This window comes from Perca fluviatilis, chromosome 15 (genome assembly GCF_010015445.1).
Source record: "Perca fluviatilis chromosome 15, GENO_Pfluv_1.0, whole genome shotgun sequence".
Taxonomy (NCBI): domain Eukaryota; kingdom Metazoa; phylum Chordata; class Actinopteri; order Perciformes; family Percidae; genus Perca; species Perca fluviatilis.
This window is the reverse complement of record NC_053126.1, coordinates 19,174,945-19,189,447: the sequence shown is the minus strand read 5'-3', so window position 1 is coordinate 19,189,447 and position 14,503 is coordinate 19,174,945. Positions and strand designations below refer to the sequence as shown.

The 14,503-nt window shown below is 42.1% G+C and overlaps 1 protein-coding gene across 1 annotated transcript in view; it reads right to left on the bottom strand.

Annotated features, from left to right (window-relative positions):
• si:ch211-210g13.5 (inactive phospholipase C-like protein 2) overlaps positions 1–14,503 on the bottom strand; it is an 80,922-nt gene that overhangs the window by 21,091 nt on the left and 45,328 nt on the right. The window contains 2 exon segments of the mRNA XM_039824612.1: positions 2,778–2,853; positions 7,878–8,081. Coding sequence (XP_039680546.1) covers positions 2,778–2,853; positions 7,878–8,081 — 280 coding nt within the window.

Below are 14,503 nucleotides of genomic sequence, written 5' to 3'. Positions count from 1 at the left end.
GAACGCCCTGTCACAGCTGGACGGGGCGACAGCCCACCCCCCGGTGATAACCCAGCGACTGTGGGGCTGGCTGCTGAGCGGGAACGCTTGCAGAGGTTAGGCTTGCCACCTGCCGTGGTGCGCACCATTCAGAGCGCGAGAGCCCCCTCTACAACAGCGTGTTACGCGGCGCGCTGGTCCGCTTTCCAGCGCTGGTGCACAGAGAGGGAGTCAGACCCCATATCGTGCCCCCTGCCCGTCGTACTGACTTATCTCCAAACACTGGTAGATAACGACTTGGCCCCATCCGCGGTCAAAGCCCTGCGCGGCCATTTCATCTTTCCACGAAGGCTATGGAGAGAGAACGGTTTTTGCACACCCCTAGTTAAACGATTTTTGAAAGGGGTCCGGCGCAGAAACCCCCGTGCGTTCTCTCACGCCCCAATGGGATCTGGCCCTGGTACTCCGAGCTCTGGGGAAGCCCCCTTTCGAGCCCCTGGCACAAGCCCCTCTCAGGTTGCTGTCTCTAAAAACGGCGCTCCTCCTTGCACTGACATCAGCCAAGCGAGTGAGCGACTTATGTGCGCTGTCAGTATCGCCATCCTGTCTCTCAATCAGAGGGGACGGGAGCGCAGCCACCCTACAGCCCAACCCTTCCTTCACACCAAAAATTTTAACAAATTCCTTTCGGTCGAGGGTTTTTTCCCTCCAGGGTTTTTTCCCCCCGCCTCATAACAACGACGCGGAGGAGGCTTCCCACAGATTGTGCCCGGTGCGTGCGTTATCTCAGTATGTTTTACGCACGGCGGCCATAAGGCGGACACGGCAGCTGTTTGTTCACTACAGGGAACACTCCCAAGGGGCGGCCCTGTCGAAACAACGCCTGTCCCACTGGCTGTGCGAGGCTATCACCCAGGCCTATAACACGGAGGGCGGTGCCCCCAGGGCATTCGCACGCACTCTACACGGGCTCTGTCTGCATCGACAGCCCTGTTCAGAGGCATGTCAGTGGCTGAAATCTGTGCTGCGGCCTCTTGGGCATCTCCATGCCCTTTCATCCGCTTCTATTTGCGGGATGTGTCTGAGCCCTCCCTGACTACCTCGGTCCTCTCTTCTCACAACGACGATTGGGGCCCCGTCGTATGTATAATTGTATATATTATGTACATATGTATATGTTTTTGTCACTATTATACAATCCACGACGTAATGCGCTTTTTTTTTTCTCCTGCCCCCTCCCCTCCCCCCCACTCTGGGTGTCTGGGAGGAACTCGGGCGTCCCATATTATCAATCATGTATTTCCCTCATCAATCATGCACGCCTGCATTCTCGGCTTGGGCTTTCAGCCAGCTAACAGGTCGTTGCCATGGCGGCACATGAGAGATAAGTGACAGTAAGGGAAAATAGTCTATAGTCTATGTTCCACTTGTGGGATCTGTCGCAGGTGGCATTGACTACATCAGCTTCGCCCTAACCCATAGCGTGGCTTAGAGGCGCGAAGCCTATCCGCAATAGAACGATAGTTACGTTATTGTAACTCCAGATTCTATGAGTATAGCGTAGCCCTCTAAGATTCGGGCCACCTGCTCCTATTGCATTAGCTGAAGAAAAAGCTGATGTTGGGAGCGCAGAACCGGGTCCGCCCTGTTTTTATACAGTATTTGCGGACGTAGTTGAAGCCTGTGCGGCACGCAAGGGCGGAAAGAAAATCTTCACGACTGCGCATGCGCGAAGGGATAAACCCATAGCGTGGCTTAGAGGGCTACGCCTATACTCATAGAATCTGGAGTTACAATAACGTAACTATCGTTTCACATTTGCCTCAGTTGGGTCTTTGGTTGGCTACAGCAAGAATGTGAAATGCAAAATGAAGACGTCAGTATTCAAACTATGTGCTCCTATTTGAGGAGCTCTTCAGAAGAAGCACTGCTGCGTAGTAGAGAAGCGAAGCAAATGAGAAACAATTAGTGCTGAATGTCAAAGAGGCTGGAGAAGACAAGCCACAGGATTTCTTGATTTGAAGCCGTTTCTCTCCTAATGATCTTATTATAGTGAATTTTATCTTCATCACTAAAAGGTCAGACCTCTTACATAAAGCATTATTTTTTTTTAACGCTGCACTGACAAAAGGCTTTTTTTGCCATCCCTCCCACTCCACACTCTCTTCCTCTCAAAAGGATGTTTGTGCTCTCTGTCCTCTTTCTCCTGTAGCCCTTTGTTTGTGTGGCTGGCTGATTGTTTTCACCTGCCCACTGACATGATAACTACTTTGTGCTGACTCACTGATGATGGCCTGTTCTATTGACAGCAGCCACTGCTGTTGATGGAGATGCAGTAGCAGCAGATACACTTTGCTCATTCTATTAGGCAGGAGGACACAACACATAATAGGTTTGAAGGCTGCAGATGCGCGTTCATACAGTGATTCACCTGGACCGTAAAGCAGAGCAGCTGAAAATGTTCATCTCTTCAAATTAATTTATGTTGCTTTGTGTTGTATGCTCTTATGTTTTCTTAATAAAATGAAAGAAATAAGCCAGCAAAGTAATTTAATTTGTGCCTGATACAGTCAATAACCTTTCAGTAGCAGAGAGATCTATCTTACCCTGCTTTGTTCCATGGTGCTGTTGCTATATTTTTGAAATGTCAGAAATTAAGAAAATCTTCACTATTTTTGCGGGCAAACTATAATCATCAGCTTAGATCACACATCCAGTTGTGATCAACACACTCTGCTAAAAGATGTAGAGAGGGATGTTGCAGATGAGGACTCTGCTCATCCCATAATTCAGCGTACCTGCCCTCTGGGCTTGTGTGAGCTTCGAGTAGACGACATCAGCCGACTCAATCAGTGTTCTGCTGGTTTGAATCATCTAGAAGACAAAGAAGATGTGTAGTTAATTTGCATCGGATCTCAGAGACATACCGGGGTCATACCTGAAAAGCCTTAAGCAGAGGCCTAGCCAAACACAGGGGACCTTTAAGGTATATACTGTAAATAAAAAGCAAAGAGTAATACCAAGAGGGAAACGCACAAAATAAATTGTTGAAGAGGTGTCTATCTTGGTGTTTGGTGTTTTAAGCCCCCAACGTCGTCTTCCAGGCAGTGCTGCCTGAAAGGCACTAGGATTAGGCAATGGTTGGGGTTAGGGTTAGGGTAGGGTTAAGGTTAGGGTTAGGTGCCTTGAAGTAGACGGTTGCAGTGCTGCCTTGAAGTCGACACTGGGGGCTCAAAACACCATTGAGCGTCTATCTTGCCACATTGTTAGGCACCAACAGCAATTATTGGGGCTGAGCTTTTTGCTGCTATGTTTACAGGCACACTAACAATTCAGCTTAAACACAATTAACGCAACGTAGCTGTCATGTAAATGCCTTTATTTGATTACTTTAATTGAGGTAAGATTATAATCAGAGGAAGCGGTTTCTTTCCAATTAATTGGCCATGTAAACAGCATAGTTCACATTTATTTTGCAGTGTGTGCAATTACAAGAGAAGGCTAGATAAAATCCATGTGAAAAGCTAAATTGTAAGCAGTCTGTTTAGTATTACAGCAATATAACTCCAGTGTTTAACTCTATAGACTTGCAAAAAGCAAAGTAGGCCCATTTGCTTTCCAAACAATCTAAAACACATGGCCCTGGATTAGACTGGACCTGTCTTTTAGACTATATAAACTGTATTTAAGCTCTCAGTACATGCAAATAAAACAACCTCTGCATGTCGAGGAACGTATTATTCATTAGAGCTGTAACAATTAGTCGATTAATTGATAAGTCGATTTAATCTGCAATTTGTTTTGATAACTGATTAATTGTGTAAATTAAAGTTCTAGCAAAAATGCCAAAATAATGGTGGTTCCAGGTTTTCACATAAGAATTCCTTCTGACTTTACAGGGAATTGAGTGTTTCAGGGTTTTGACATTGAATATGAGAAGCAGTCAATTTCCTTATTTGTGTCAACAGACTTGCATATATGGTTGATTCTGACTTTGAATATCTGCATGGAAATCACACATATATTCGTACCACAAGTAAACCAAGAGTGGCAGAGATACAATGTCCCATTTTCACCTCTACTTTTGCATGTGACCAACACAACACTGTAGTTTGAGCCCTAAACATCATCCCACAGGCTTGAGAAGAGCAGCTGGACCAGCCCTGCAGCACTGAGAAGAGGAAGCTAATGAAGTTTCACACTTCTTGTTAGTAGGGAGACAGGGAGTGGACTCTCATACTGTGTGTGCATGTGCATGCCTTTTCTTGTTTTGCTATCCTTATGAGAACTACAGTGAGCTCATTTTCACGGTTTAAGATAAGATTCTAAAGGTACAATTCAAAATATGCAGAATCTTTGATGCCTAATACATTAAGTATTTTATGAACCTACATGTCCAATAATTTCTTCACCCACCCATAAATGGATGTGAGGACTGTGAGTTGTATGCATACTGTATAAGTGAGAGTTGTAGCAATAGTGAAAGTAAGACAGAGAGCAAATCTTTCCAAAAGCAGCAAGAAAGAGTCTTGAATGCAACATGTCTTAATGCTGAATGGGATTCTGGTCTTGAAAGTAGAACCTCTGCCTCTACTGTAGTGGATTTCTTCCAGTGTGACTGTTTGTGCACAAAATGGTGTGTCTAAAAAGAAGCTCTGAATATTATCTCATTAACCTGACATTAGCTTTTGAGACTTGAGATTGTCATTTAAGCTGCACTACAAATATATCAACAAAATGTTGCATTGTCCACACATTATCCATAAAAAATAAGAAAAACACACCACCAGTATGAACCATAGACTGTTAATATTAATGGACAGAGCATGTGTGACGTCACCCATTGGTTTGTGGCATAGACTAATAATATACAGTCTATGGTATGAACACAGAATATATGTACTGTACAGACGCAATAGCTGTTTTGTAGTGTAGTCAATGATAGAAACTTATCTCTGTGCAAATAAATAAATGTACAGTGGCTTGAAAAAGTATTCATACCTCTTGAACTTTTCCACATTTTGTCACATTACAACCACAAATGTAAACGTATTTCATTGGGATTTTATGTGATAGACCAACACTAAGTGGCGTATAATTGTGAAGTGGAAGGAAAATTATACATGGTTTTAAATTTTTTTTTACAAATAAAGTGTGGAGTGCAAAAGTATTCAGCCCCCTTTACTCTGATAGCCCTAAATAAAATCCAGTGCAACCAATTACCTTCAGAAGTCACCTAATTAGTAAATAGAGTCCACCTGTGAGTAATCTAATCTCAGTATAAATACAGCTGTTCTGTGAAGGCCTCAGAGGTTTGTTAGAGTCAACATTAGTGAACAAACAGCACCAAGAAGCCCAAGGAGCATACCAGACAGGTCAGGGATAAAGTTGTGGAGAAGTTTAAAGCAGGGTTAGGTTATAAAAAAATATCCAAAGCTTTGAACATCTCACGGAGCACTGTTGAATCCATCATTCGAAAATGGAAAGAGTATGGCACAACCGCAAACCTACCAAGACATGGCTGTCCACCTAAACTGACAAGCCAGGCAAGAAGAGCATTGATCAGAGAAGCAGCCAAGAGGCCCATGGTAACTCTGGAGGAGCTGCAGAGATCCACAGCTCAGGTGGGAGAGTCTGTCCACAGGACAACTATTAGTCATGCACTCCACAAATCGGGCCTTTATGGAAGAGTGGCAAGAAGAAAGCCATTGTTGAAACAATGCCATAAGAAGTCCCGTTTGCAGTTTGTCACAAGCCATGTGGGGGACACAGCAAACTTGTGGAGGAAGGTGCTCTGGTCCGATGAGAGCAAAATAGAAGATTTTGGCCTAAATGCAAAACGCTATGTGTGGCGGAAAACTAACACTGCACATCACCCAGAACACAGGTTTCCCTAACTGGTAAACTGGAAACTGGTCAGAGTTGATGGGAAGATGGATGGAGCCAAATACAGGGCAATCTTAGAAGAAAACCTGTTACAGTCTGCAAAAGACTTGAGACTGGGGCGGCGGTTCAACTTCCAGCAGGACAACGACCCTAAACATACAGCCAAAGCTACAATGGAATGGTTTAGATCAAAGCATATTCATGTGTTAGAATGGCCCAGTCAAAGTCCAGACCTAAATCCAATTGAGAATCTCTGGCAAGACTTAACTTGCTGTTCACAGACCCTTTCCACCCAATCTGACTGAGCTTGAGCTATTTTGCAAACAAGAATGGCCAAAAATGTCAGTCTCTAGATGTGCAAAGCTGGTAGAGACATACCCCAAAAGACTTGCAGCTGTAATTGCAGCGAAAGGTGGTTCTACAAAGTATTTACTCAGGGGGGCTGAATTCTTTTGCACACCACACTTTTCAGATTTTTTATTTGTAAAAATTTTTTTGAAAACCATGTATCATTTTCTTTCCACTTCACAATTATGTGCCAGTTACTGTTGGTTTATCACATAAAATTCCAATGAAATACATTTACATTTGTGGTTGTAACGTGACAAAATGCAGAAAAGTTCAAAGGGTATGAATACTTCTTCAAGCCACTGTATATGTATGTGTGTATGTGAGCTGGAAACTGAGTTCCAGTGTGGTGCTGATGCTTTGTTCAGCTAAGTGTAACAATGCTGGCTGGCTGCAGCCCACATGGGGGGGACTGAGGACACGCACTGCACACTAATGTCCTACAGTAAATGGCTGGGTGTTGGCAGCCATGAAGTCACATGTACTTACACACATGTGCACACACACTGGGTCCTCTGTTCTTGAGAGGGAAGTGTGCCAACAGGCACTCTGGAAAGCGGGCACAAAACCTCAGCTGACCAGGCCCAAAGCCTCAGGACAAGATCATAGGTTACGTACGTACATGAGTTTATCAACTTTACGCAATAATATCTCCCTTGAAAAGAGCCAACCACTGATATATTTCAACATACATAAGCATTTGCATGTGCTGGGCAATTAACAGGCCGGGAAAGGTGATGAGACCTGAGAATGCATGTTCTAATCTCTACAACTCTAAAATATGGATTGTGGGCCCGCTTTTCTGCCTGTCCCCAAAAAGTGTTTTTTTTGTGGAGTGGAGCGTGAGACTAGATATGACAATGCCAATCCTCCTGCCTAGTGTGAGGCCTCATAAAAGCCCAGGCAGATTCTATTTGGAGCTGCTCGCTGCATCTGTCCTGCAGGAGCACCGCCGAACTGAGAAGCGTGGACGCAACAACCTTGTTCCTCGCTCATGACCCAATTCACCGGCTCCCAACAAGCCTCACAGGAGGGGAGGAAGAGGGGAGAGGAAGCAGTGGGTGATAACTAATTACAGACAGAGTCCTCTAAACCCCTTTTTGGGCCGTGTCAATGTCAAGTGGTGAAAAATGCAGTGTGTTCTTTGTAATAGAGGAGGCAGGGTGGAGAAGGACAAAATTATACAATGAGTATCTGCAGCTTGACAATCTGACTGGTCAAATAGGTGGTTTTAGCCATCTTAAGTAGCCTTGTAAAACACATCTAGCTGTGCGAATACTTAAATCAAATGATAAGCAAACTAGCATTATGGAGGAAGCACACTAAACCTCTTTGTTTCTGTTTCTGTTTTAGTACCTATGCAGATCTGTTATCGAGTGCTTTGGCATTTTATCTTTACCTTAAGTAAAAATTTAGAGAGATGTTACACACTTTAATAAGATTATTGTCTCACATAAAACTGTATAAGATATAAGTGTGTATGTATGCGTGGCGTGTGTACAGAATGTGTACTTCAATATTGATTTTTAAAGGGAATTTCTGACATTTGTTCAAAAGATTGCTCATCTGTGTATTACCATATTAAGTCTATCAAAACAGTATAAACATTTCTATTTTTCTGACAGCATCACATACACTCTTTTGTGTATGTGCAGATTATTTACCATGTCATAGGCGTTGAGCACTTTGCGCAGCAGCTCAGGTACAGGACCCTGTGCTTCCATGGTGGGGTAAGTCTCGCTCAGGTCCACTGTTACCTTCAGTGACCGCTCACTGTTCATCAGCCAGGATGACATCGTCAGGATACACTGCTTCATGTTGGCTGCCGGGGTCAGGCCACAGAGCTCTTTGAAGGACACCATGGCATTCTGGGAAAGCAAACAACCACAGTGAATGAAAGCATTTTGGGTATGAACTAGGGATGCAAAATAATTTTTTTTTTTTATTATCATTGCCTTATCAACTTGCGCTATAAACACATTGTGAAAAACTGCGACAGATTGCGAAAGACACTCAGGGTTTCTTTCTAGTGAAAGAGTATTAGCAGAAAACTGCACTTTGAAATGTAACTGTTATTCTTTTTATTAAATGGTGTCTTTTGTGTTGGAAATCTTGTTGGAAATAATTTCCATTCAGTTTTTTTTTATTCAACAAGCAATTTGTTGTATTTCAGAAGTATACAAAATGCAGCAAAAAGGCAGAACTGAGTACATTTTAATATCTGTAAATTTAATAGTGATAACGTTATCGCATATTTTACTCTAGAATGAACACATAAAGGCATGAATAAAAATAATCAATTCCACATGCCGCATGTGTGTCAATTAATTAATAGATGTTCACTCATTTGATGTTGCTCTGGGAAGCAGCATCAATTAAATGTGTTAATGTATACCAGTATAAATAAATAAATATAAATATTCTGTAAGTCCTTGTGCTCTGAACCTAAGGCAAATCCCTGTAGAGTTATTGTGCTTGGATTGGATTGTGGGCTTAAAAGCAAATATTGCTCCCACTTTTTGCATATGACCTTGAGTGAGGAGATTTAATGAGAAGGATTGGGATACTCCCCTCAGACCAGAAAGGAGGAAAGACAGCAGAGTGTGTTTGTCTTGGTGACACATCTCCCATAACGTCAGTCTGCTCATTCAACAGCCCAAAGGCTCTGGAGCCAAACTTCTGACCGCAGCCTGAAGGTTCCTAAGTATATTCAGTCACTCATCCCTCCCTTTCTTCATTTCTCCTTCTCTTTTCTCGGCCTTCTTTACACAATTCTTTGTATTTATCTTTCGTCTCTCGATGCAAATATCAATCTTAAAACTATAAAAAAAGAAATTACCCAAGCATTCCAGTTTCTACATGGACCACTGACCATTTTAACTCTCTGCAGCTAGATAAATAAAGAAATCCATCTCAACAAGTCCTGTTTATTTAATCTAGTACTGATAGCATATCTTATTTTTCATCAGGGGCAGCTGTTGTTCAGTTAAGAGAGCTGGTCTGCCTTCAATCACAAAGTTACTAAGTCCAACCTTGAGCTCATCCTCTCCAAACGTGTCCTTGAGCAAGACACTAAACTCCAAAGTGCTCCTAATGTTGTTTTTCTTTAGTCAAACCTGTAAGAAAAATGTGTTTCTTACACCTTCAGTGTCTTCCAATCAAAAACCTAATTTGGAATGTTCAGACGGGTAGGATTTGGAACCAAAACAAATAATCAAAGGTGGTTTTTAATTTACCGTCCAGTCAGATTTCTGCACAGCCATCATTGAAGCCTTATACCAACCTGAAATTGGTTAATAGTGTCATGTTTCCCCCCCCAAATTGTATATTTTTTTCTAACTGCAAAACTCTCACAACAGAGCAGATGCAATGTTTTTGAGATGCCAGCCTGCTTTCCAGTCCACCGAAGCCAGAGTTTCTGCACGTCTGGGTTCAAAGGCTTTGCAGCCCCAGCAACAAGGCAGCTGCCTTTCACGGTTTTTCATTCTTCTGCCACCATGGGAATTTCAGCGACCACACCAGGCCCACTTTTTTCACATGGCACCCCATCAGTAAGCTTGCTTAAAAGATAGCCATAAAGGACAGCGTGACAGAGCGAGGTGAAAGAAGAGTGAGGGACAGTGTAGGTATACTCACTGGTATCTCCTTATCTATAAGGCTCTTATTGGAAAACTGCCATCTTACCTTACAGAACTTCTGTTACTCAGAGGGACATTATCAGACTTGCTCTGCTGACTGGCTTTGACTTCATGCTCCACAAGCTTGGTCTGAACTTGGAAAAACTGCTTTTAGTTTAAGTGCACTCGACTCCTGGAACAAATTACAGCACTTTCTTTAAATCAACTCAATTGTGCTTCTTGGACAATTTAGAAATCTGGTTTTAAACCTGCAAACTTCTACTTGTAACTGCTTTACATAATTGTATTTTCTTTTAGCATCCATATTATTCTAATGTATTTATCAAATTATTTTCCAATTCTGAATGTTTTATTGTCTTCCTAGATTCCTTATGATTGTACTTTCTGTGTTGTTGTTCTGTATTTGTCTTTGTAATCTGACTCTATGACATTGAAAATGAGGGTCGCCCCTAAATGTTCTCTCGAGAATAAATTAAGGTTGAATGGAAAAAAAAGAGCAGTTTAGGCTGAGGCACGAAGAACAGAGCCTGAAACTGCTAAGAGTGAGGGTGATGATGAGAAGCATTGGAAACACAATGCAGGTAAGAGAGCGTGAGAGAGAATAAGAGTGCCATTGTTGGTACTTTGTGAGTCTGTCCACACACTCAGCACTCTGCAGTGTGGGAACCAGCTGTCTCGCTGGGCTAGACCTCCAGGCAATCCACCCCACCACCCCCTACCCCAGAGGATGTGCTGTCACTGCGGGGTCCGACCTTCCTGTAGATGGAGAGGGTGGCCAGGGGATGTAGTAAGCATCTGTATGCTGAGCCTCAACCACAGTTAACACCTCTTGGGCCATTGATCACAGCCACAAGAAGAAACACAATGGTGGAAGAGGGACAGCTTTGGGGCTCTGAATTAAAACCCGGTGTGTGCGTGCTTGAGGACTGTGAGCATGTCTCGTTGTGATCTGAGCCAAAGTTATTAGCATTCATTATGCTTTGTATAATTCCAGGCATGTGTGTATGGGACTAAATAGTTTTTCGATACTTATTGTGCAATAAAGCCATACCATTTCCAAGCCATGGTGTTAAAAAACACCAATGAGAGGCTTGTGTTTTTAATTACTCCCTTCCCCCACTTTACTCCCCTTGTAACATTCCCCAAATGAGAGCTCCGTGTCCAGTTATAACACTGCTTTTGTCTCTCTCTCTATATCTATCTATCTATTATCTATCTATCTATCTATCTATCTATCTATCTATCTATCTATCTATCTATATGTAGATATCTAGATATCTAGATATCTAGATAGATAGATTAGGGCTGCACAATTAATCGAATTTTAATCACGATCACGATTTTGGCTTCCCACGATCAAATTTGCGTGATCAAGCGATATTTAAAATGCATCATTCCGTTCATAGAATGCTCCTCATCAAAGTTTTTGCAAAGCCAATCTAGCGCTCCATAAACCACTGTCTGATCACGTGCCTCCATGAGCCAATCAGAGTTGTTTCTAGATGTAGACAGTCAAAGAGGACAGAGTAAGGCCCGGGACACATTAACCCGATTATCGGCCGTGGGACAGTCTGGCGAGGTCAGTGACTCAAATCTGTTCGGTGTCCCGTGCCGTCGTCTGTCTGGGGGGATGTCAGCGTTCATTTTGGCAGACCTGACATGTTCGGTCGGCAGCAGGGAAATCGGGACTCACCCGGAAATGACGAGCGCAATGAGGTGACTACAGTCTCTCAAAATCTGATGAAAATTTTTTAAACTGACCTTTGTTGAGCTGAAATGAAGACAGATTCAGCAACTGCATGGCCTATTTCTCGCTTAAAATGTTTTCAGAAACACGTTTCAGTGAACTATTTTAGTACAATATGAGATCGTATTCTGAACAAGCCGCCATGACAGTCTGGCTCTCAATATCCGGAGAAAACAAACCCATGTGACGCGTTCGTCCAATCAGCTGCCGGTTTTCATTTCTTGGGCAACATTACAGATTAGCGCCGCCTGCTGTTATGGAGATGTATTACGTCTCGTCTCCTCTCGTCTTTTTGGTCTGTTCTGTGGCAGTTTTTTGGACCTCGGGGACGCGACTGATCATATCGACGGGGTTTTCTGTCAACGGTCGGCCGTCGGCTATATGTGACCCGGCCTTAACGTGAGGAAAATTCCACAACAGGTAGCAGTCGGTCATCATAAGCCGGTCACGATGTTTACTAGTTTACCAGTAAACGCAACATTTTGTCCCATCCATTTTGTTTTTCATACAACAGCAGTGACCATGTGCTAGTTTGTGTCTTTTAGCTCATAGCTTTAGCAGCAGACTGTTGGACATCCCGCTGTTGGAATCCTCTACAGTGAAATACAGACACACTACACTGTTTAGCTGTCAGCATTTTACCCGTGTTTAATCCAGTTACTACTGTAGCTAACGGTAGGCTAACGTTACCTGCTGTGTAATGTGTTATTAGTGTTTACTAGCGTGACATGCAGCGATGTTTAGGTTGCTTCTAACGCGGGTTTCGGAGCAATAGAGCGCAACGCAGACATGTAAGTGGCAGTGTAATGAGCCACCGAAATACGCGTTGCTATTTCGTCCGATACCGGGCACCACATGTGCCGTGAACGTGCAGCCCTAATATATATATATATATATTATATATATATATATATATATATATATATATATATATATATCTCACTCAATCTGTGTATCTCTCCTCTTCTCTCTGGTCCACAGTATTTAGTAGTGGTGAATGCCAATGATGGCACACAAATACTGCTCAGCAAATAAAAAGAAACTCCAAGCTGGCAGCTCTCCTCCATCAACACTTAAGGTTCATGGGCAGCAGCACTCTTGAAAGTCTCCTACAGAAATAAATAATTTGCTGCCTAGATCCACATATAAAAATATGGCAAACAAATCATATCTGCCCACTGGTCAATGTTCATGGATCTCCTTAGTCCTTTTAATAGTCAAACACACATATTATTCAAAGCAGACCACCTGGAAGCTTTGCTGTTGGAGGATGAAAGCAGTCTTAAAAGAGCTTAGTGAGTTAAAATACCGCTTTTGACGGCAACATCTAACGTGTGTGTGTGCACTGCTTTCATGTATAAGGTTGTATATTGCGCCATTAAATCTGGGATTTTTGTGAGTACAAAAGGTATTTCTTTCTCACGTTAATGTCTAATCTTGGCTTCAGGAGTGGCAAAGCTTCCAGAGTTGGCCTGGTTGTTGCCTTGTGGGTTGTTGGCAACCGGTCCTGCTTCTGCCCTCCAGCTCCCTCAAGATTAAAGGCACCAGGCTCCACACAGCTGGCCTCTACAAAGCTTTCATAACTGTCCTTTTTACATTTAGAAAGGAAAAGGCCTTGTTCTTCATTTATCATCTTTAAAGCCTTCCTCTCAACTTCACCTCTCATTTATTTCATCAACCCTCATCTCTTCATTTTAAAAAGAAAAATTTACATTTCAAACGGTCGTGGTGCCAGTGTTGTTTGATCAGGTTAAAAGACACTGATTCACACCCAGTTATTTTATTATTTTGAAACATGACATGCCTGTGGTTATTTCATATGTAGCATAAATTAGTTGATTGAGTGATTTTTGGCTTGATGAGTTTTACAGAAAATATGACATGTTTGATAAGTCTGTATCAGATTTACAAGACTGACTTCACAGTAAGCCATATTTCATGTCTTATTCATGAAATGTGTCCATGCTGACTCACACCTGAGCAATTATTAGGACCTAATCATGACAAACTGTTGAGGTATTTAGCAACACTTTGATTGGGCCAAATATTATAATCTTTTGCCAAGTGAGGAAACACTTGGTGAGGATTGTTCATTATTTGCTTATATTTATTTCCAATTATTTTACTGAAATTACCTTCCTCTTATCCCACTCAGGCTGTAATTTGCTAATGTTACTAACCTCTAACATTCAGGATAAATTCACCTCCCGAGCAGAAACAAATTTCTCTTAAGGTCTTGGGAGAGAAAAATGATGTCCTCATTTCAGAACATTGCCTATTTCCACAATTGAAAATTGCATGACAGCATGCCACAGGATCTCTAATCACATATCTGCTTATTTAGTTTGGTCTGTCTTTTGTTTGCTGTGCCATTAGACTGAGGTTACTGTCTACGGACGATAGATGGACAAACCATGGTATTTATAACTGTCCTGGATACATAAAAAAGGAGTGTGCTACATTAGCTTATAGTATATCTAATGAGTATGTCTAATTGTAGGTCTTCTTATACAACATTAAATATTTTCCAGCATTGGCTACTCATGAACAAGACACCAGGTTACAGGTGATCTCAGGTTAAGGCAGGAAATTAGAGAAGATAATCAGTAATCAGATTTGTCAACTTAAGTTTTTTGTTATCTTTTGCCCAATTTTGTTCTTTTGTTTTTCTTTAAATCTAAGAAGCACATAAATAATCTTATTTGGTTACATGAAGCACTTCTACCTACATTTTAAGAAGCACAAATTAATTGCATCTTTCATTTATTTTTATCAGGTTTTTTTTTAACTCAACACAATTCCATTAACACATTTTTTTCCTTAGGTTGAGAAAGCATTGGTGATGGAGTCATGTCAACAGTGTGTCCAGCACTATTATTTTAATATTGTTAGCTTTCAGAGAGGA